This window comes from Phallusia mammillata, chromosome 1, assembly GCF_965637545.1.
Source record: "Phallusia mammillata chromosome 1, kaPhaMamm4.hap1.1, whole genome shotgun sequence".
Taxonomy (NCBI): domain Eukaryota; kingdom Metazoa; phylum Chordata; class Ascidiacea; order Phlebobranchia; family Ascidiidae; genus Phallusia; species Phallusia mammillata.
The window spans coordinates 34,373,608-34,396,292 of NC_137252.1; the positions used below are offsets into that span (position 1 = coordinate 34,373,608).

At 36.0% G+C, this 22,685-nt stretch overlaps 2 protein-coding genes across 2 annotated transcripts; both read right to left on the reverse strand.

Annotated features, from left to right (window-relative positions):
* Positions 1-1,220: 1,220 nt before the first annotated feature.
* Positions 1,221-17,710, reverse strand: LOC145234036 (uncharacterized). The gene is made up of 18 exons (XM_080098810.1): positions 17,538-17,710; positions 16,653-17,066; positions 15,832-16,525; positions 13,902-13,982; positions 10,764-10,874; positions 10,469-10,513; positions 8,911-10,224; positions 8,693-8,764; positions 8,369-8,440; positions 6,975-7,055; positions 6,394-6,465; positions 5,800-5,880; positions 5,429-5,476; positions 3,307-3,378; positions 2,227-2,462; positions 1,900-2,067; positions 1,597-1,764; positions 1,221-1,411 (listed from the first exon to the last, which is right to left on the reverse strand). Exons 1-18 carry the CDS (start codon positions 17,589-17,591, stop codon positions 1,379-1,381), a joined length of 3,816 nt encoding a protein of 1,271 aa, XP_079954936.1. The 5' UTR covers positions 17,592-17,710; the 3' UTR covers positions 1,221-1,378.
* Positions 17,711-19,417: 1,707 nt separating this feature from the next.
* LOC145234114 (uncharacterized) lies at positions 19,418-22,569 on the reverse strand. Its single transcript, XM_080098895.1, has 5 exons — positions 21,613-22,569; positions 21,087-21,248; positions 20,718-20,897; positions 20,419-20,601; positions 19,418-20,304 (listed from the first exon to the last, which is right to left on the reverse strand). The coding sequence occupies exons 1-5, from the start codon at positions 21,980-21,982 to the stop codon at positions 20,141-20,143; spliced, it is 1,059 nt and encodes a 352-aa protein (XP_079955021.1). The 5' UTR covers positions 21,983-22,569; the 3' UTR covers positions 19,418-20,140.
* Between the last annotated feature and the right edge of the window lie 116 nt (positions 22,570-22,685).

Consider the following 22,685-nt stretch of genomic DNA (forward strand, 5'->3'; position numbering starts at 1 on the left):
CAAAATCTACAATTATAATTCCCATTTTGCAAACTCTCTCTGGAATTTCTGTTTCAAATAAAGCCAGTGTTGAAAAACACCCATTTTCATTTGAGTACATGAACATTTTTTCTCGCAGTGTCAGGAACTGAAGGCTTCTGAGATCATGGTTGAAAATATACCACCGGTCCAGGAGAGTCACGTAAGCGTAGATGTCAATGACTCGTAATTTAATATCAGTAGTTTTTGTCGGTTTGCAGATTATCCAAACATTTTTACCGAATTTATCTACATCAGTAAAAGAAAGTATTGTTTGGTGTGCTGTGCTGTATCTATTTCATAGAAGTATTTTTAGTTTTTCAGTCAGTAACCTGGCATGACTGTATTTCTTAACCCAACTGGGACACATATTCATTTAGTCATTTTCTCCTATGATGTGTAATTGTAATCTAAAGCAGGGATGTCAAACATGCGGCCCGCGGGTCGCATGCGGCCCTTTTAGAGTTTTTGTGCGGCCCCCGAAGTAAATTCTAGAAGTTATTTATGTATTTTACTCAGGCAAAATACCCTGTCATTCCAGCGAGTTCACACGATTTAATCCCTGTCTATTAGTGGTATATATTAGCGTTTTAATAGGTTAATTGATATAATCCATCTTTAGTATCAGCAACTGCGATTGTTGCGTCATTGTACGCCATTGTTTTCACACAAAGCAATAAAGCAAAGTTGATTCTTTCACTTTGTTTCACTGTATATCTGTTTGTTATTTATTAAAATATAGTTTTTTAATGGAATTAATGATTCTTTTACTTTATAATCATGCAATTGTGTTTTTGTCATATTGAACTGTAAAAAAGTTTCGACAGTGCGGCCCCTTGACTTACTTGAAAGCCTGTTTTTGGCCCTCAAAGAAAAAATCCCAAGGAGTTGCAGCTCTGGAGCCAGCACATGCACATAAAAAACATAATTATTTTACGCACTAGGTAGAGAAAAAAAACAGAAATAGAAACAAATTTAAAAACTTCGAAAAACCAATCCATCTAAACTTCCAAAACACCAAGTTCTGCAAAACAAACGTATTTCTATTTTTCTAATTTACATGAATAGGTGTGAATTTTATTATCATGGTAACGATGCAGTTTGGAAAACTTTCGGTTGATTTAAAAACTTTGAAGTAAATTTATTCTTGTTTTTTTATTTAATTTGATTTAACAAGCTTGTGACTAAAACCTCATTAAAAATTGTTTTCTTTATGTTTTATTAGCACGAGAATCACAAATAATAAAAAAGCAAACAACAGTTTGTGGAAGTTTTTGAAAATCGTGTTGATGAAAAAAGTTCAAAGTCGGAGTTTAAATTCATCAGAAAATTCTTTATCGCTGTCGGAAAATTGTTTTGTTCAAGTAAAAGAAGTGAAATTAACTGTTGACCGCTGCAAAACAAAAAACATTCTGCTGAAACTTTTCTAAACAACACAAGTAGAATCACACAAAGTTCAGACTTGCTGAAAGTGTGACGTCACCAACCTATGACGTAATTATAGATACGTCACTATTTTATTCACGGGTGAGTTTGTATTGGAAAATGTTTATCTATAAATCGAACAAACAATCTTACGGGAAGTCCGAGTCTTTCCAGTTCTCTGTATAAAATCTGTTTCCCATCATCAGAAATCCCGCAATGCTGCAGATACAACTTCTTAACTTTCCTCAAACAACCGGAAGCGGAAATTATTTCGACCCCGGAATCTCCGAACTTGTTTTCACTCAGATAAAGTTCTTTCATCTGCACAAGATTTGATGATTATTTGTCGCAAATATGAACTGAACAAATTAACTGTCACGTGATGAGTGACGTAATTGTGTCGTCATTTATTGAATTTCAGATTTTTGTAATAATGTTGAACTAAAAAAATCTCACCGGGATATCAAGGTTTTTAATTTCTCCGCATAAAACTTCCAAACCAGCTGCAGAAATCCCGCAACCATTTAGACTCAACTTCCTCAGTCCCAACTTTCCTAAACACCCGGAAACGATTTCAACTCCGGCATTTCCGAACTCGTTTCCAGTCAGAGCAAGTTCTTCCATCTGCACAAGATTTGATGATTATTTGTCGCAAACATTAACTGAATAAATTAACTGTCACGTGATGAGTGACGTAATTGTGTCGTCATTTATTTGATTTCAGTTTTTTAAATTATCATTAAAAAAATATTCTCATGAAACAAAATCACAATCATAACAAACCCCGTGTTTCATTTTACTGATTCCTCCACAAATCACCCTCAGTGTGTCTGAGTTCAGGTTGCATTGTTGAAGACGCAGCAACTCAACAGTTCGATTCAACCTCGGGAGGATTTCAGCCAAGGCGTGCGCTGCACTTGATGAGATGGGAGTTTGGGAGAAATGAAAGTTCACAGGAAGATGACTTGCAAGAAAATCCTTTTCATTATCTGAACATTCTTGCAAGTCCGTCAGCAGATCTAATAAAATATGAAGAATTTCTTTAGATGCTGTGGTTGTATAAAAGGCTAAAACTGGGCGACAAGAATATAACCTTGGAGTTTGGGTGGACCAAAAAAAGTTATTTAAATAACTTTCAAAGGCAAAAGCAGGGCTTAAATTTATAAATTTAGGTTTTTAAAAAAATATTTATTATCACAAAAATAATCGCAACCTAGCATATTAAGACAAAATTACGACAGTCGCCTATTAGCATTATTGCTGAACCAAAGTTAATTAAGTCTACTTTTATACGTTATACTGTATTAGTAAGTTTTAATTAAGTCTGCCTACCTGTTTATTTGCACAACTTTTCACCTTGCTTACTTTGTAAATAATTAAACACTATCAGTGGGTAAAAATTACAAATTTACCATCCAAACACGAGAGCAAAATTAATGCGTCCTACCTCCAGAACTTTAAACGGCTTCTGACTTACAATTTCACTTGGTAAGCAAAATGTTCCACAAACACAATGTGATAGTTATGACGCAATAGAGGATGTATTACGACATAGGCAACAATGCAATTATAGTAGCAATGTTTTGGTAAAGTTCCGCTAGCGGTGCCAACGAGTTTAATTTCTTATTGTTGGGGCAGAGTTAGTTTAAATTTAACCCCAAAATGTTTATATTTGGGAATGAATTCGTTTTGTTTGGTTGTTACTTATTATTCCTCATATTGTTGTAAAAACAAGGTTTTACCGTCACGTTTGTTGTCAGGATATGTGACTTAACTTTTTATAAAACCAACCTAATAAAAAGTTTCACGGATTTGTATGGAAAGGTATATTTGTTAACTATTTGGCAATAGGTGCATTCTTACCTATCAAATCATTATGATGCACGCCGGTTTTCATGTATTCGATGAGGTTTTTGCGAAACGTTTCCACCTTGTCTGCGGAAACAAACAAAATATCAAAACGTTTTTATGCAAAAAAAAACGAGAACAGGAATATTAACGGCGTAGCCTGACAGACAGGTGAAATTAACTTCCAGAATAAATAAGAAAAACCCTTAGGAACAAAAGGCTTGCACAAAGAGTGTCGGAAAGACCGAAATAGCGCATGTATGGTGCCACTATTGTAAGCGAGCCTTGTAAAATGCCAGTATGGTCGCACGTTAGTATTGGGATTTCGGGTCCATATTGAAAATATTGGGGATTGGAATTTTCAGTTTAAAATTTCGGGGTTGGGATACTGAGCTTAAAGGTACATTTTTATATATATACTGAGCATAAAGGTACCAAGTTTTTTTTATCTTTAGGGAATCGTCGCGCATTGAGAAGACTCGAGTTATCTCTTTCAAAGACTTGACTAGAGTTTTAGCTGCGAGATGAGTCAAGACCATGCATTTGCTTTCAAGCGTTTACGTTACTATGCAAACGCTCTAGCGCAGTGGTTCCCAACCTTTTTGTTCTCCTCTCTTTGCCTATTTTCGAACTATTCATTCCTCCCCATAAGACGAAAAACAAATATAACATAAAAAATTATAGCAATTTGAAATATACCTCATAATTAGGGATGTCCATTTTAGAATCCTTTACAACCGGTTTCAAATGGGAACCGGATCCAAATTATAATGGACATACCTAATGTATTTCCAAAAATATTCTGTAACATTTCCAATGTAGCCTATTTTTTTACCGTTCTGCCACAGTAGGGAACCACTACTCTAGCGCATGCAGTAAAAATACGAATTTTGGGCTTTGAAAGTATTCCATCAACACAATGTGATGATTGTGACTCAAAAAACTTTTTCCTGCAAAAAACTGGGATGCAAATACAAACAAAACGGAAGACGGAGAAACGGTGGAGCGTTATATGTGGTGTGGGTATGATGAAAAACTGTGTGAAAGTACCATGACAGTGCGGCAGGTCGCACATACGATTTACTGGCTGTTACAACTTCACGTGCTATGCGCAACGGTTGTTTACTTCATTTGCTACACAAAAGGTTGAATAAAGTGATTTTATTGTCGATTTCGGTAATTTGTTCCTCTTGCATGTTAGGCCACAAGCCAAGTGTTTTCTATGATCGTCGTTAAGTGTTGTACCATCCTTACATAACGCTTTATAATCCGGTGTAGCAGCACTTAGGCGTTTGGTTGTCATCTACCAATAGTGCCTTCAACTTTTAGCGTTCTATAAATATTCGCGGTTATTCCTGCTTGATAGTTGTTTTAGTTTGTTTAGTCAGTTTCAATTGCGTAAACTGATACTTTTAGCTTGTAACTTAAATTTACTTTCTGTGTATGTCAGCAAAGTTTTGGAATGTTATTATAAAGCAGTTTTCACTCCTGGTAATTATTAATTGTGAAACAACTTTATGGCTGTCATGACAATATTGCATTACGTTCATAGCAGCATAGTCATAGTTAGGGAAAGAGTGGGGTGTGTTTAACATTACAAAACCCTTTGTGAGGAACAGTCTCGCAGACGGTTGTACTAAATCTTCAGTGGTTAACCGTTTGCAAAGTATTAGGGATGCGCCGAGCCGAGCCGAGCCAGAACGGGAGTACTCGGTACCGAGCATCGCTGTTTTTGATGCTCGGTGCTCGGCCGAGCAGTTGCACAAACTGACCCGAGCATTAATTTTGCATATTCAACATAGGTAACTAGTGTTCCAAAGGGTATCTATGAACAAAAACAAATGATTTTTCAAATGTATTAGATTGTGGAAATGCGTGTAATTCTGAGGCCTATACAGCTTAATACACTGCTGGTGACGTAGGAGGCCTTGTAGAGCCAAAACGTAGAAAGGGTATTTTTTGTGACGTCATAATGCACCGAGCGAGCTCGGCCGGGCACCGAGCATTATTGTGAGATGCTCGGTGCTCGACCAAACAGAACATTTGCAATTTTGGCACTTCCCTATGAAGTATTGTGCGATGACAAACCATTACAATCCAACAAATTAATATAATGTCTACAACATCATAAACATACCTAATTTTTGTGCACTAGCTCCTCCATACAAACTTTCAAATGAATTATCTGCAAAAAAATACTCAAACAGGAAATCTTATAATATTACCTATGCATTGTTTCCAGGGTTTATTGCGTTTTAACATTAGGAGCCATGTTGTGAGACAGATACAACAAATTGATCTTAATTCTTCTGTAACTGTGACAATCCAAACTTTGCTCATAATTACATTAAAATACTATTGGAAATGTTTATTTTACTGTTTGTGGAAAACAAAATTTTTAGCAATAGTTTTAAATGGTCACAGGGAGCAAATCTTCCCTGGAATGAGAGGAAAAAAACATACAGCAATTTATGAAAAATGAAGCGGGTAACAAAGCAGACACAATACCTGCTAAGTGTTGATGTATTGTTTGTGTTGGACTAAATCCATACATTGAATAGTTGGAACAGACAAACTGAGGAGTTATACCTGTCAATATATTTAATAGGTAATGTTACATGACAAAATAGTCGCTTGATCTCAAATCTGTGACCCCTGCGACGAAAGGATTAATACACTAGGTGAAATATACTGATAATTCAATCTGACATACTGGACCAGTGATGATTATTTTGGAGCAGAGGAACAAAAGAACTAGTCTAGCATGTTTTACAAACTATCTAACATTAAAGGCTCTTTTCACAATTTTTTCAATTTATCTATTTTACAGGAATGGAAGGATAACTAAATCCATAGCAACAAAACAGTAGTCAAAACACTAAATAACATGTTGCTTAAACTGTCCAAATTTCATTTCAGTGAGTTAGTAGTGTAAGTCATAGAGTTACAAACATGGCATTCATAGCACAAAAACAGCAAACATAAAATACATTTATATCTACATCAGAAGTTTTATATTGTGTTGTGTAGTAGGATTGAATTTGATACATTGAAACCAAAAGCTCTGACAACTCAACTCTGTCCATGAAAGATTTCAAATACCTGCTAGTTGCTGCACTGCTTGAGGAAATCTGTACATCGAACTACTTGGACCAGCATGTTGTGAAGTCATACCTGTCAATATGCAGCAAAAATTGAAAACCTAGTTAAGCATAAGAAACAAATATCTTTATGACTGACCTAATTTTGTTGTTAAAAAAGTACAATAAGTAATTAAGGTAAAAGCTCAAACAAATCAATACATCACAATGACCAAAACCACAAGACCAAACTCATCTTTAATGGTGAAAATAAGGGCCCAAATAGACGTTAAAAGTGACATGCTTTATTGTCCAAACGTTTCAACAAGTGTATATAAATAGGTGCAATTGATGTGGCCTTCATATCACTGATGATGGCATGAGCATTTGCCGAAACGTTTGAACAATAAAGCATGTCGCTTTTAACGTCTATTTGGGCCGTTATTTTCACCATTAAACTTATGAACAGATCCGTATATAGTGTTCCAAACTCATCTTCACATAAAAATATAGAAATAGTTGTTAATGCTCTTAAAGAGCAGTTTACCCACAACGAGAAAATCATAAAAGAAAATAAATTGTTTATAAAAGCAACCATACTACCTGCTACTGGTTGATGTATTTCTTGTCTTGGAATAAATCTGTATATTAAACTGTTGGCATCAATCAATTGTGGAGTCATACCTGTTATAATATTCTATGGGTTATGTAACATGATAATAATTTATCAAAAATCTGTATTCCCAAGTGCCATTTAAACAAAGCAATCAGATCGCTGGTAAGCAAAACATGCTGTAGAATAGAGATTTGAGTTTGTCTGGGGGGACTAGTGGAGATTCTGTTAGGGCAGCATAAAAAAAAAACAATTAACACACCACATTGGTATGTTGCACAATCTGACTATAATTACTACAGTTTTTTAATGTGTAATCAATTTTATAGCGGAAAGAAGTGTGGGCCATACTGCAACATACTGTACAACTGTCAAAATTTCACTTCATGGAAGTAATAGGGTAAATCAGGAGTCTTTAAAGTACAGCTTGTCATGATCGGATAAAAGATTAGGATACAAGTGTTCCAAACCATGCTTTTCCAAAGTTATACATAAAGAAGCCTAATTCATTGCATGGTTCAGTAGTAAACTAAGGGTGGCTTAGCTCATTTTGCCATTGCACATACACTGTGACTTATTTTTTTAATTTATATCCTACACTTATTTTATAATCGATTCCATATCGACCACTTTTTTAACCTTAGCAGAAACTCATAGGTCCCCACACACATGCAAAGTTGTTAATAATGCATTTGACGAAATAACTATGATTCGTTTTGGTGCTATAAGTTTAAACAGGGCAAAAAGTCTGCAGAAATAATGATGCTATTTGATGTCCAAATTATACAAGCGAGGTAAATACTGGAGTCATCAAGACCAACGAAGCAGGTAAAACATCTGCAGAACTATATCTACCATCTGTGTAAGTTTAAACATTTCATGGCAAAACAAGGTAGACAAACTTGGGTAATAAAAAAATAGAGTAAAATCAATAATTGCACCCTTCAGAAAAGGTGACCTATAACTAAGCGATGTTTTGCAACTAAAAACACTGATCTCAAACTTTGTAGCCTATCCAGGAAATTTCCCCAAACCTGGTTTGCAAAGCTTTTAAAAGCCTCTAATGTGCCCCTCAGTTGAAAAACTTTAGATACCCTGGGTGTAAGTAATCATGGCATAGGGTTAAACACAGCAATCAATAAAAACCATGGCACACATAAAGATTTTTTTTTTTTTTTTTAAAAAAAAAAATTTTTCTAAAATTTATAAAATTTATTTCCACATAAAAATGTTTTGTAGTAGTTCACCATACATATTGATTTTAGGGAAGGGAACCCATAATAAAAGCTCTGATAACTCCTTTGTTATAAACAGTGCAGTTCTTCCCCCAAATAGAGAAAATATATTTGAACACAAAGAAATAAAACTATCTACAAAGGATTACCTGCTGGTTGTTGCAGCACTGGAGGGAATCTTTCCATCGATCTACTGGGACCAGCAAATTGTAAAGCTATACCTGTCAATATATAATAAAAATAGGTCAATTTTTAAAGAGTTAGGAAATAAATTTAAATATTATTGAAAGATTTCCAAAACAGTAAGCATTATATTTAGGTTTCAAACATTCATACTGATGCAAATCCCCATGCATGTTTCGTTATACAACAATTCAAGCCAAAAAAACGTGAGAACATAAACAAACAGAATTAAATCTAAATATAAAAATTTCAAAAATAAACTGCCAAGGCCTACATACGGTTGTTCATACCTTGCGTGTTTTCAGGTTTTTCTGTGTTCTGAACTGATGGTGAAGCAGGTTTGCATGATGGTGATCGAACAACTGTTATATAAACACATTAATACAGGCCATTGAAAAAATAGCTACTAAAGTTTGACTTTAAAATGAGTGATGAACGATAAACTAAGAAGTGACAATCACAGTATATGGATTAATAAGTTATTCCATTTTCAAGTTGGTCAACCCACCTTTTTTGTCTTTGACTCCCAGCAACAGTCCACATAAAAATCGCCGAACCATCGACCAATGGCCTCCCTTGGCCACTATAGGAATGATTCTGCAAAATTCTTCATCTGACATGAACTCACAGATGTATTTGGCTGCAAACACCTCTTGTAACATTTGATGTGAGAAGTAAAATCGCTGGTCACCATCAAATAATCGTGGATTGGAAAAGTAATGTTCAAATTTTGCAAAGGCGATGATGACATCTTGGACAATAGAGGCATCAAGATTCCCAAGATTATCCCTGGTGAAAATAACTGTTTTTTCCAGCATGCCTTTATAAGCCATTTTACCAAGTGGTTCCCATAACTTGGTAATGTCTAAGTTGCCACGTGCATGTTTAGAGCGCCTTAGATGCTCTAATACAACTTTGAACACCTCTGTGATTGTATGTAATGCTTTTGCTTTGTTTACACTTTGATGTGAAAGAGCAAAAACAATTAACTGCAGTAATAAAGGATTGTGGCAAAGGCTAAATAGTTGTGGTGTTTTTGTGGAAACCATCTTCCACAATTCATCGTTTCTGTCCCCTGCCAAAGCACGGTACAGCTTTCCCATGTCTTCAGTTGAAAGGTCATCAACATGAATGGTGACATTCGGACGAAGCTGTGATGGGATTTTAAGAATACTGTGGGGGCGCGATGTGAAAATCAGCAAAGAATCTTTAAAGAACTTTTTGCAACAAAGATTTGCTACTAACTGATCAATTGGCAATGGTGTATCATAACCGGCATTTACTGGTGTATTTTTGAGTGACCAAACGGCCTGGTCATAGCTGTCCAGAACAAAAACACACTTATCTTGGTTTTCTACCATCCATTGAAATGCATTTTCTTTTGTTTTTTTGTTCAACCCAGGAGAAAGATAGTCAACAAAAAGTTGTTTGCATGTTAGAGGTTGAATATAACTTAAATCCATGAACTTAAGTAGAAACTTCGCAGATTGATTTGGTTGACTTAACTTTGCCAATTGTTTAGAAAGAGTAGTTTTTCCTGAGCCAGGTGGGCCAACCAGTGCAATGAACTTTTTTTGTGATGTTAATGCTATAATTTCGTCGAAAGAAACTGGCTTCTGATACACAGGAGGTACAGATTTCTGTTTGGTAGATGGTATGAATTCCTCTTTCTCCACAGGACTCTCTCCTTTATAGGCCTCGTACTCATGCATTTGAGGATGTACATCAGGTAGTTGGTTGGGTTTTAATGTTTCATCATAAAGCACCACACTTTCTGGCAAGTTCTTCATATGCTCCTTCTGGTGCTTTTTTATGGCAGCATCTGCAATCAAAATTCATGTAAATCAGGCTAAATGCTAAAAATCCCACTTTTTAAAAGGATGTTACTTAAGTAGTTAAGTGGTTGATTCTAATTTATGCTGGTCATTTTGTGTTTGAAGAGAGTTTGTTTAACAAAAATGCTAAATTGACTTTCGCTGCAAGATTTAAGGCACAATATCACTTGACCCTATAAATTTACAGGAATATACCTCGTTTGCATAGTGGTGAGTAGACAATACATTTACCTTTGTTCTTTTCATTAACAGGTGACCTCCCAGGAGAATTGTAATCTAAATCAACAAAATTTGTTTTTGTTACAATTACATTTGTCAAATCATTGGGATTTAACTTTAGTTTCATTTCAATTAATTTAAATGAAGTATACCATTTTTTCTGCAATTAAGGATAGTATGTAGGCTATAATATAAAAACCAAAGTTATAAGTATCCTACCATGTGTGGTAACCACAAAACTGGTTTAGATCATACAGCCCACAATTGAATTATGTTGTTTAATTTTTGTGTAATGACAGGCACTTACAATTATGATTCACATTTTCTTGATGTACGTTCCCTTGAACCCCAACTATGGAGGAACCTAAAACTGATGCTTCTCTCATATCAATATTCTGTTTGTCTCCAACACTTTGGTCTGAATGAAAATAGAGCAAGTTTAATTAATTTGATTGTTCTTTAACTAGAAGGGTGGCTTAGCACATTTTGTTGTTGCACATACACTATAACCTATTTTAAAACATTAATATATTTCCTATGCTTATTTTGTATTGGGTCCCATATTAGTCATCATCTTTATAACCTTAGGGTCCCCACACATGTAAAGTTAAAAATAGTGCATTTCAAGATATACCCATAGTCCACATGCTTCCCAAATTTTAGCTAATTCCGACACTGTTTTATAAACTTACCCATTTTAGGGGGCTAGTAGGGTAACTAATGGGGTTTGACACTAAACAAAAAAAATATGAAACTTCAATGACTCAATCAACAGTACTGCAAAATTTCAGCCCAGTCTGCCAATGTTAAAAATTCCGATCACTAGAGGTGTTTTAAGCAAGAACCGTTAAAGTATCTGACGTCATAGGGCTGGTAAATACTGGGGTTATCAACAAAAACAGAGTGGGATGTACATCTACATAACTATATCTACCATCTGTGTAAATTTCATCCAAGTCCATAAAACATTTGATGAAAAAATGAGTCAGACAAACTTTAGGCAGAAAATAACCCATTTTAGGGGGCTAGCGGGGTAACTACTGAGGGTTATCAACAAAAAGAAAGTGGGATGCACATCTACATACCTATATCTACCATCTGTGTAAATTTCATCCAAATCCATCAAACATCTGACAAAAAAACGGGTCGGACAAACTTTGGGAAGAAAAAAAAAGAAAAGAAAAAAAAGCAAAAAAAACAAGAAATTCGAGTGAAATCAATATGAGTCCCCTTCAGGTAAGGGGACCCATAATTAATATGATTTGGGATAGGTAAAAATCACACATGCAAGATTAAAAACTAGAAAAGTGGCTTTCTGATATACTTCCATTTCATATATTCTATACGATATTTGTCAATTTACTATACTATACACAATTGTATCTACATACACGATTGTTTTGCAAGCAAAAACGAATGGGTCCCCACACGCGTGTTTGTGCGGATTTACGGTAAACCTATGTTGCGGTTATTTTTAGATTCTTAAGAAAAAATTTTTCACAAAGCATTAACTTAACTTTAAATGTTTTTGTCTGTATTCTTTTTGCGTCATTATTGTCATATAATTCAAAAAAATCAATGAAAAAAGAACGGGGAAAATACTTTTAATCTTGCTTTGACCTTGATATTGTCGTTCAAGTTCAGATTTTAAACACAAGTTTTACTAGAAAGCCCTAACTGTTACATTAGACACTATAAAAAAGTCGTTTGCTACAAAGGTGTACATAACAACTTGTTTTTCACTAAACTTTGTTTAGCAAAAACGACCATTTAATGACCTTTTGACACTTTTTTTATCAGCATGCAGTCCTTAGTGTGTTCGACAACACCATTTAGCCTAACTTATACATGACGTTAGTACTAATTCTTGAATTGATTTGTCAAAAATAAAGAAAATACGTTATGACGAAAAATTCTTAACTGTGTTGTAATGCGTACAAGTTGACCTATAGTGACCAGTGGTTATGCGACGGCCAAGCTGACAACGAGAATTTAAAAAGCATTTATCACAGCGTTCATAAAAGTTAAGTTTATTTTTTCATATTCAAGTTGATCAACGACGTATTGCCTGACATAAACGAAGCCGAACTACGTTTATCGAGTTTAAATTTCGTCTTAGGTGTAAAACCTTCGGCAAAACTGAAAATGCGCGTGATAACTCCATAAAACGACACATCATTGCTGTACAAAGAACAGCTGATTTCTAATCACCTAAACAACCGTTTCGTAAAACGTCTGTGCGGACGTCAAGCCAGGAACTCCCGCTCTGCCACCTTAATCGTAAACCAGTGAATTCCTCCCTTGGGACTTATATCTGACTGATAGTGTAAACATATTATAGGTCATAAAAGTGACTGGCAAAATTTTAAATACTAAACGAATACCCAGCTTAAACTTTCTGAACCATAGGGCTTGTATTTCTCGCCTAAAACCGAATATTTCGGGGCTTATATGGTGAAAAATTGGTGAATCCGAAAAAAAGATACAAAATTCTTTGTCAATCAGGGTCAAACTTCAGGAGGATCAAATTTGGATTATTAACTAATATCTCTGTAAATTTGAATAAATTTAAAGCTCTCATTCTTGACTACACGCGTCTCACAAACCAGCGTTTAAATTTTTTACGTTTTGGGGGCCTGTGTGTGAACCGCTGGGTCTATCGGGTTTAAACTTCAGGAGGATCAAATTTGGATTAGTAACTAACATCTCTGTAAATTTGAATAAATTTAAAGCACTCTTTCTTGACCAAACGCGTCTCACAAATCAGCGTTAGACAGAAAAAAGAAATACGGACAAAAACAATATGCGTCCCCTTCAGGGAAGGGGACCCATAACAAGAGAAATATATATTTAACAATAAATTTTCTAGCTTGTCTCTATAAATATTCTAACTGCTGTCTCTATAAATATTCTAACTGCTGTGGCCGAATAAGTTATTGATAAAGTATACAAGATATCACTTTTACCATATGGACCACCATATTTAAAATGTAGATCAACACATTAAAAAAGTAGTCAATTATGTACCGAAGTTTCTGTTGGCCAAAACATTTACGCTGTTTTCCAATGTTTTGGTTCCAGCCCAAACTTTTTTGAAAATGCGGCCGAAACCGAACTTTTTGATTGCATGGAAATAATACCTAAGCTTTCATTTTCACCCATACGAAACATCTTAAATTAACTATTTGTGGTATCTATAAAATATGAGCCATGTTGTCTGCACAATATCACAAGTTTAGTAAAGCTTCCTAATTGTGAAAGTGATTTTGGTTTGTCATAATTGAGTTTACTTGCATCAACAACACAGGGTTCAGTTGAAACGTCCATAAGAAAGGGGATTTTAGGTTCAGCCTGATTCGGTCGAAATTATTTGGCCTCATGGCTGAATATTCGGTTTTGGCCCGAACCTTTTTAGGCTGGTTCTGTGCATCACTAGTCACAATACCTGCTACTTGTTCCTGTAACGCTTGTGGTGGAGAAAATCTGTGCATTGAAGTGTTCGGTCCAGTCAATTGAGAAGTCAAATCTGTCAAGATACAATACAGGTTCTATCAAGTTTATGCAATCTAACTAAATATTTAAGGCCCACTATGATTATAAATCCTGATGGCAACACCCAACCCTTTAGGCAGGGTGACAGCCATACAACCGAAAATTTCTGGACAGCTACCCGTTACAAAAACTAATACTACCAAAAACTAATAAATTTATTAGATCAGTTTTTATTTTTCTGAATTACAAACAATAACTAGAAGGGTTGCTTTCTGAAATACTTCCATTTTATATATTCTATACGATATTTACCAATTTACTATACACATCATTTGATCTACACATATGATTGTTTTTGTAAACAAAAACGAATGGGTCCCCACACACGTGTTTGTGCGGATTTATGGTAAACAAATGTTGTGGTGACTTTTAGATTTTTAAGGACAAATTTTTAGAAAGCATTAACACAACAATAAAAAATTTTTGTTCGTATTCTTTTTCCACTATTATTGTCATATAATTCCAAAAACACTAAAAAAGAACGAAACAAATACTTTAATTTAATCTTTTGCTTTGACCCAGATATTGTCGTCCAAGGTCAGGTTTTAAACACATTTTTTTCTAGAAAGCTGTTGTGTTACAGACACTTTATATTAAAAAGCAATTTGCTACAAGTGTACACATAACAAATTGTTTTTTATTTAACTTTGTTTCGCAAAACCATTGACCTGTAGTAACCTCTCAGGGTGCACACGCCAAACGACTGTTTGACCTATTAACTCAGTTTTCAATTGCCGGCTGTCCTTACTGTTCAACAACACCGTTTAACTTAATTTATACATGCCTGTGTTGATTCCTAAATTTATTGCTAAAAAATGCTACGTTTTGACGAGAGAAAGTTCTGAACTGTGTTAGTAATACCTACTAGTTGACCTTAAGTAACCCACGGTCATGCGGCGGCCGACCTGACAACGAGCATTTAAAAAAACATTTATCTTGCAAAAATGTCAAGTTTATTTTTTCAGCTTTATTTTGAGTAACAAGTTTTGCTTGACATATACGAAACCGAAGCACGCTTAAAATCATGTCATAGGTGTGAAACCTTTGCCAAAACTGAAAATGTGAGTGACAACTTAATAAAACGAAATAACATTGCTGTGTCAACAGCTGATTTCTGTTCACCATAACGACGTCTCGCAAAACGTCTGTCCGACGTCAAGCTGAGCCCTCCTGCTATCGTAAACCACTGAGTTACTCTCTTGGGACTTCTGCATACAGTGTTTTTCTTGACCAAACAAGCGTTAGACACATTTACGTTTCGGGGGCCTGTGGGTGAACTGCTGGGTAATTCGGGGTCAAACTTCTGCAGAATCAAGTTCAGTTTGATAACTAACATCTGACAAAATTTAAACAAATTTGAAACACTCTTTCTTGACCAAACGCATATAACAAACCATGTTTTAAAATTTTTGCATTTTGGGGGCCTGTGGGTGAACCGCTAGGTAATTCGGGGTCAAACTTCAGGAGGATCAAATTTAGATTAATAACTAACATCTGTCCAAATTTGAATAAATTTGAAGCGCTCTTTCTTGACCAAATGCGTTTAACAAACCAGCGTTAGACAGAAAAAAGAAAAAAAAATATGGACAAAAACAATATGTGTCCCCTTCACATAAGGGGGCCCATAAATAATTGGTATTAAATGCATTTTTGAAATCAAGCCAAAAGCATCACACTACAGCATGACATATGATCGGCACCTAGAAATTTTAGTTTACTTGCCCTACCCTAAGGAAGCATGCGGACCCCCTAAATGCTTTAGAACTTAAATCAAACCAAAAAATAAATAAAAAAATGTCATATGTTATATTTAGAATACTAACCTGCCCGAAAAAGTTGAGGAGTTTGTTGTTGACTTTCATGCTGAGAATAGGTTCCTGTTCTTGGTGTTTGTGCAGGCTGAGCAGCAATAGATGTTTCGGGTTGTTGAGCAGAGTAAGTTTGTGAAGAGTACATTTGATTTGTACTATTTTGAAATGGGTAAAATGGTTGTTGGTAATTGTTTTGATGAAAAGGAACCACACCATGATACATTACTGAGGGAACTGAATTTTCTGCATTAGACTGCTGGTTGCATGAATGAGGTAAACCCACATGGTAACAACTCAATGGAATACCAATTTGAGTACTGAAGTGGCTTAGATCAATCAAAACGTTTTGCTCAGAATTAGTCTGAGCATTATCATGTTGATTAACATGTGGTTGCGTCAGAATTCGAGCTCGACCCACTGCAACATAGTGTTGCTGGTTTGCATAGGAGTGGGTGGGGTGAGTGTTCCATGATGACTGATGTTGAAACTGATGATGATATGAAACATTTCCTCTCACAGCTGGGACATCAAACTGATGGCTTGCACGTGTTTGTTTTGGTGGAGGAACAGCTTGGTTGGGATAAGGACTGTTGGTTGGGTAACGAGGTAAGTTATAGTTAAATGGAATTTCGGGGTGTAGATTTGGATCAGATGGTTGGTTAGGATTGCTGGTAGATGCCAAGTGTTGTCCACTTGTTAAAGGATTCTGAAAAAAACAAAAAAAAGCTGAAACGAGTTGGTAAGCCATTAAACTAGCAACAGGCTGTTATTTTTCTTATGAAAACAGGCTACATCATCATGTATTTCTAAACCTGATTTACAGGATAAGGTACCTCGTTCAGATATTGATACCCAATATTTTGTGGGATAGTAATTTGTCGAGTACTGGTGTGGCTCGGATAAACCGGAACGTTTTGATGATGTTGAGATTGACCCAGTTGTGTCCAAGTTTGGGCTGGATTCACTGCAGCATAGTGTTGTTGGTTTGCATAGGAGTAGGTGGGACGAGTGTTCCATGACGTCTGATGAAATAATTGCTGAGAATGTGAAATATTTCCTCTTACAGCTGCAGCATCAAATTGGTTTCTTGCACCTGTTAGTTGGGAAGGAGGAACACCTCGGTTGGGACTGTTGTATGGGTTTCGAGGTAGGTGGAAGTTTAATGGAATTTCTGGGTGTCGATTTGGATAGAATGCTTGGTTAGTGTAGCTGGTGGATGTTAAGTGTTGTGCACTTGAAGAAGCATTCTAAAATATTAAAGAAAAATTTACATGTCTTGTCATATAACTAAACTAATAACAAGTTTAAGTATAGAGCTCTTCTGGCAAATGTAATTGTTATGTATAGAGCTCTTCTGGCAAATGTAGTTGTTACAAAGCTGTTTATTTATGTTACAAAGCTGTTTATTTATGTTACAATATTTTCCACTATGGCTGAAATTCAGTACCACGAAGAAAAATGATCAGAGATGGTTTTAATCCGTGCTACACCAATTAGGACATTTTTGTTTAAAAGCAGAGAAGCTTGAATTGTAGGTAAGCGTGTTTTTGTCTTAAGCCAATGTAAATAGCAAAATTTAATATGAAACTTTACCACAAAATGTTAAAAGTATTTTAAATGTCAAAACTAGACTTAAGCAGGCATTGGTTCAAAAAACCTGGTGACACTGTTACAGATGGTAATGTAACCAAAATCAATAAATAAAAAAGCATTTCAACCTGGGTTTGATCATCATTTGTTTCAATACATCTTCCTTCGAAATTCCGCTTCATTTAATGCAAAATAATCCACTTGACAGATCCAGGCCCGGTTTCCCAGATCTGCCACTTTACAATGTAGAAGTCAACAGTTGGTGAATATGATTAGCTTAAAACATCTAGCTGAAATTACATGAAGCTAAAATTGAAAACAACACAATTGAACTGATAGGAAACGTAACGTACTTACGAAAAACTGATTAATGTAATTAAGTATACGAACCGAACATAAAAAACTAGGGTATGTCAAACTTTTATTTTCAAAGGCAATGCGTAAGAACACAAAACTTCAGGCAACTTAAAAAGATGAACTTGCGAAACAAAACGAATATTGTTTCCTTCATCTCACGAAAATTTCCGGTGAATCCCCTAACGGTGCGGAGCAATCTTTCGACGCGGGTCACTGAACAGCATGATAACAGTGTTGGGCAGGCTACAACGATTTCATTTCAATTTACAACGAAGTACGGAATGGTAACATTTGGAAACAACTTGGAAACTTTGTGACACAAATCACGCTAGCTTCAGACGAAACAATATTTTGAAATATTTTGTCTTTATTCACTGAAATGCTTCATTTTTCAATTTAAAGGCTTTACTCAATTCATAAATGTGGAAATAGTATTACAATTATAAAGATTAACTTATACTAAAGGGAACAAACTTTTACTTTTGCATTAATTTGTCTATTAATGTGCTAGTTTGTAAGCAGAGCGTCTGATTTAGTTAAACTTATAGAGCGACTGTTACAAATAGCACATACGGTACAATATCTGTAGCCTACACGGTAAAAAAATAAACTATATTTTTTTCAAACCCTATTTCCAAATCAAGTTTTAATAGCTTTTTATCAAAACGGTTATGTCGTTTAAATGTTTATGGATTTTATTTTTGTGCGGATTTAACAATCATCAATGTGTACAATGTTGACATTAACGTGAGAATTTTCGTGTGCAAGAGCATTTCATACAACCACAGTATATGTGTTTCACTCGTCATAATAAGTTTTCTAAGATATTTTGAGTCATTTGGTTATTCTAGAATGTTCTGCACAAACATAAGGTGTTTGTTCATCATTACGCATACTTCCTCTTGTTTATACTGTCGTTTCCGTTTCAAGTTTAAAGTAGAACACAGCCGCTCGTACATGAGAAGAAGCATAGCAGCTCGGTTCGAGGGCGCTATGACATTATAAATCGCACCTTTGCCATAAAATAAATTCTATGACTTAAAGGAAAAAAGGTTTACTGTAAAACCAAGTTAGCATTTCTATAAATAGCTTGTTTTCGACTTTGTCGCGGGTCTTTACTTAGACCATTTTTAGTCTTATAGGGGTCTATTCTGGGTCTATTCTTAGACTATTTTTAGTCATCTTGTAGTCTACTTTCTTCTATTTTCTCCCTTTGGGGTGTGGAAGCTGATTTAATCGTTCGCCTTTGAAACGTTTACTCAAGAATACAAAGAAAGAAGAGACATCTGTGTGGCTGTTTACACTGTAGCCGCCCTGTACAAGACGTCTTCGAGACAGGCGTGCCTACACGTCATAATAATAAAAAACAATCGTTATTCCATTAAATGACGTGAACTGCTTGTTTGCTTCATGTTTTTACATTAGTTAGTAAGATAGTTGGCTCGTGGTACGTGCTTGTATATTGCTGGTGGTAGTGTCAACTATTGCGTTGCAATGTGCAGATAAGCTGTTATTAAATCTAACCTGTGTTGCTGTTTACGGCCGATTTTAAGCCAGTGCAAATAAAAATCTGTTAGGAATTGATTTAAAATTCCTTTTGTTCATATTTTTGAAACCTAAACATGTGACGTTATGTTATCAATACCTAACAGGAAGGTAAAGCCGTTTTATTTGCAGAATCTTTCCTTTGTATGAAAAGTTTAATTGTGCAAAACTCCTGTTGAAAAACAGGTAAGGATATTCAATGAAAAACAATTCACAAATTGAGAAGCATTGGTTTAGAAAAGTGTTGAACGGGCTCTAATAGTTTTTTCCAGTTTGTATTTTATGCCACAAATACATAAACGTATAGATTTTGCCCCAATTGCACAGAAGGATAAAAATCTGACTGCTTGAACTAGTAAAACTGGTTTCTTAAGGGTTAAACAGGGCAATTGTTATAGCGTGTTTCATTTTAAACAGTTTTGTATTTGACAACTTTCGGAAGCTAGCATGATGAATGAATTGCGTACCGACTTATAAACCACAATAACCCTGCTTTCATTGGAAATGTCCTCATAGTTATTTTTTGTAAGAGTTGTTAGACAGAGTTTTGTACAGCAGATTATGTAAAACAAGAAACGCTTTGGCTAAAAACAGATTGCTACTACACAGTGCTTCTGAGTAAATAGTTAATTGCCCATGTACGCCAGGAAAAGATCATGCCCAACCCGACCAAGGTTTTTACACACTGGAAGATCACTGCATTGCTTCAATACAGTGTTTGTGTTCTATGCAGTAAAAATTTTGTGTAGCTCGCTCGGCAACCCGCTTCGTGTGCGCTACACCGTGCACGCAATATGTTGCGTAAAAACGTAACGTGACCGTGGCGACGTCACGCTTTCGAATCGTGTGTTTCTTCAGCGGATTTTTCGTGTTCGGCGGATTGCTTCTTTTCCACGTACTTGGCGTAGATGTACATCATTCCGCCCGAGAAGTTGATGAGGAGACCCGCGACAAAACCGGCGGTGGGAATCACTCCGCCTAAGATAAACATACCTAAAGAAAGAAAGGTCAGAACAGTAAGATTACATCGTATATTTGCCTATTCTATGTAAAGAAATAAACTTGGATGCAGTTTGACATTATCGTTCTTTTCAAACTAGTACCGACCTAAAACCGAAGTAAATGCGCTTTTGATGACTCCCACGCACGTGGTTGTGAGCGCTGAGTTCACAGTGGTGCAGAGGAACATCGAGTAGTTGAGGACACAACCCGACGAAGCAACCACAACAAAACTGACCCAGAACCTCCAATCGTGATAATGTTCGTATTCGAGCATGTTGCTTGATTTGACTGCCAAACAAATATAACACGTGATAACTTAAAGAATTACAATGAAAGTAAACACAAATGACAGAAGAAATCTCCCTCCATAGGGATCGCATTTGACAAACTTTCAACCCACTTACTTAAGCAAACAAGCAGAGCGATTGGAAGACAGTTGACCGTATTCACGTACAGAAGATCGTTAGTTGAAAGATGGTCATCAGCTCCGTTGTGTTGCAATCTCACCAGGTACAAAGCCATAAGAAACACACTGATCGTTCCCAGCAGATACGACCTCGTGTCAAATTGCAAGTCACCAGTTGCTGTTAAGAAAGATACGCCTCGTAGTTAGGCTATATTGTTTTTGAATAACATATTGATGTTGCTGTTTCATGCATAAATATGTCTTAAGCTGAAAAAGAAGAATGTCCTCATGAATCAAAATCTGACACTACAGCCTTCAGATATGAGAGTTTTGCGCGCCGTTTTTCTGTTGCAGAAAGCCAGCTCACCTGCTATAATTGTTCCAAATGTAATCACAGTGATCGAACACACGACGAGCAGAGACTGTCGCTTGTTGTACCAAATGTAACCCAGAATCATGCTTGCCATTGGTACGCAACGGCGCAGGGAGTTGTACATTGGCACGTTCATTCCTTCCAATGCGAACAAAGCTTAAAATAAATATACTCTGTTGTTTGGTGAGCACGTTTTCATTTTGGCAACAGATACTGCAACGTCCTCGTAGCAACCAAAGTAGACTTTCACAATTCACACCAAGTACGAGGTTGTTATCTACATGCAATTGCAACACAGCCTAGCTTAAAATTAGGACTCGTATAATGAACTTCAAGTCAATCATTTGAAAATCCAACATAACTTAATTGTTTTGCAGAATAAATTAAATGGCAGGTAAAAACACGTTTACTTTGATATGTTAGGGTAAATTTTGGCGTGTAGTTTTGTTTATGTTTAGCTACAATGCCGAAAACAAGCCAACCGATAGGCCCCAGTCTAAATTATATGTTTTTTGCTTACCTAACATCGTATTTGAGAAGTAAAATATACTGAGCAAGGCACAGCATCGAGCATTCGTTGAGTTGTAAGGAATCAGTTTGATTAAACCGACCGTCTTTAGCGCTTTCATAGTGGCGCTTAAAAAGATCAGCTGAGCTAGGATCACGGCCGAAGGGAAATCAAAAGCCCACGAAGTTAACAGGAACTTGTTAAAAAAGTTCATCGACGCTGAGCAAGCCCCGTGAAAGACTGCTGAAAAAACCATCAAAGCCAGAGAATGTTTTTCTGACACCGCCATGACGCACACAAAAACGGTTTTACGACCAACGATTCTGTTCCTAGCCTTAGTATCTTGTTTAAACAAGCTGTCTGGAGAAAATACATTAGCCATTTTAGACGCCTGACTTATTGTAAACTTAAACCAGTATTTATTGACCCTGAGTCTGTAAAATGATTGCTTACTACGCTAGCGTGACTTTTATACGACGTACACCGTATTTGCTCGATTGTAAGCCGCCCTCGTTTATAAGCCGCCCTCGATTGCAAGCCACACGCTGGAATTTTAGATGCGATTGTTTCCTTATACATCTTTCTGTAGTTATATGGTAAGACTATTTGCCCATATCTGTTAGTTACGTTGATAACTGTACCCGACAGAACGTATATCGACGTATAATCTGTACACGCATACATGTTTTGAACCCCAAATAATTTAAAATGTTGGAGTGTAGAAATGATTTCGGTATAAAATTAAAATATAAGCCGCCCTCGATTGTAAGCCGCCCTCGATTATAAGCCGCACAAACGGCAGCTAAAAAACAATATAAGCCGCGGCTTATAATCGAGCAAATACGGTATGGACAGAAAATCTATATCCATGCTTTTTAACTGGGTTTGCTATTTATTCTGAGGCCTAAAAAGATTGAGAAGTACTAAATAGACAGACCGAAGACTCAAACCTCTGCAACTCATCTACCACAGCTGACCAATACCTTTGCGCAACGACATTTTGGAACTGGCTCAACCGGCATTCACAGTTATTTCGCCTAAGGCGGTAGTTCTTTAAAACGTTGTTATGCATGTAAAGAAAGCAT

What these genes read in the sequence shown, in the direction of transcription:
- LOC145234114 (XM_080098895.1), bottom strand. Translation starts at nt 21,982, where the DNA reads ATGGCTAATGTATTTTCTCCAGACAGCTTGTTTAAACAAGATACTAAG. An exon ending in ATTTGGAACAATTATAGCAG is followed by an intron (nt 20,898 to 21,086) that starts GTGAGCTGGCTT and finishes CTTTCTTAACAG; the next exon opens with CAACTGGTGACTTGCAATTT. An exon ending in CGCATTTACTTCGGTTTTAG is followed by an intron (nt 20,305 to 20,418) that starts GTCGGTACTAGT and finishes TTCTTTCTTTAG; the next exon opens with GTATGTTTATCTTAGGCGGA.
- LOC145234036 (XM_080098810.1), bottom strand. Translation starts at nt 17,591, where the DNA reads ATGAAGCGGAATTTCGAAGGAAGATGTATTGAAACAAATGATGATCAA. An exon ending in GGTATCAATATCTGAACGAG is followed by an intron (nt 16,526 to 16,652) that starts GTACCTTATCCT and finishes TGTTTTTTTCAG; the next exon opens with AATCCTTTAACAAGTGGACA. An exon ending in AAAACCTGAAAACACGCAAG is followed by an intron (nt 8,441 to 8,692) that starts GTATGAACAACC and finishes ATATATTGACAG; the next exon opens with GTATAGCTTTACAATTTGCT.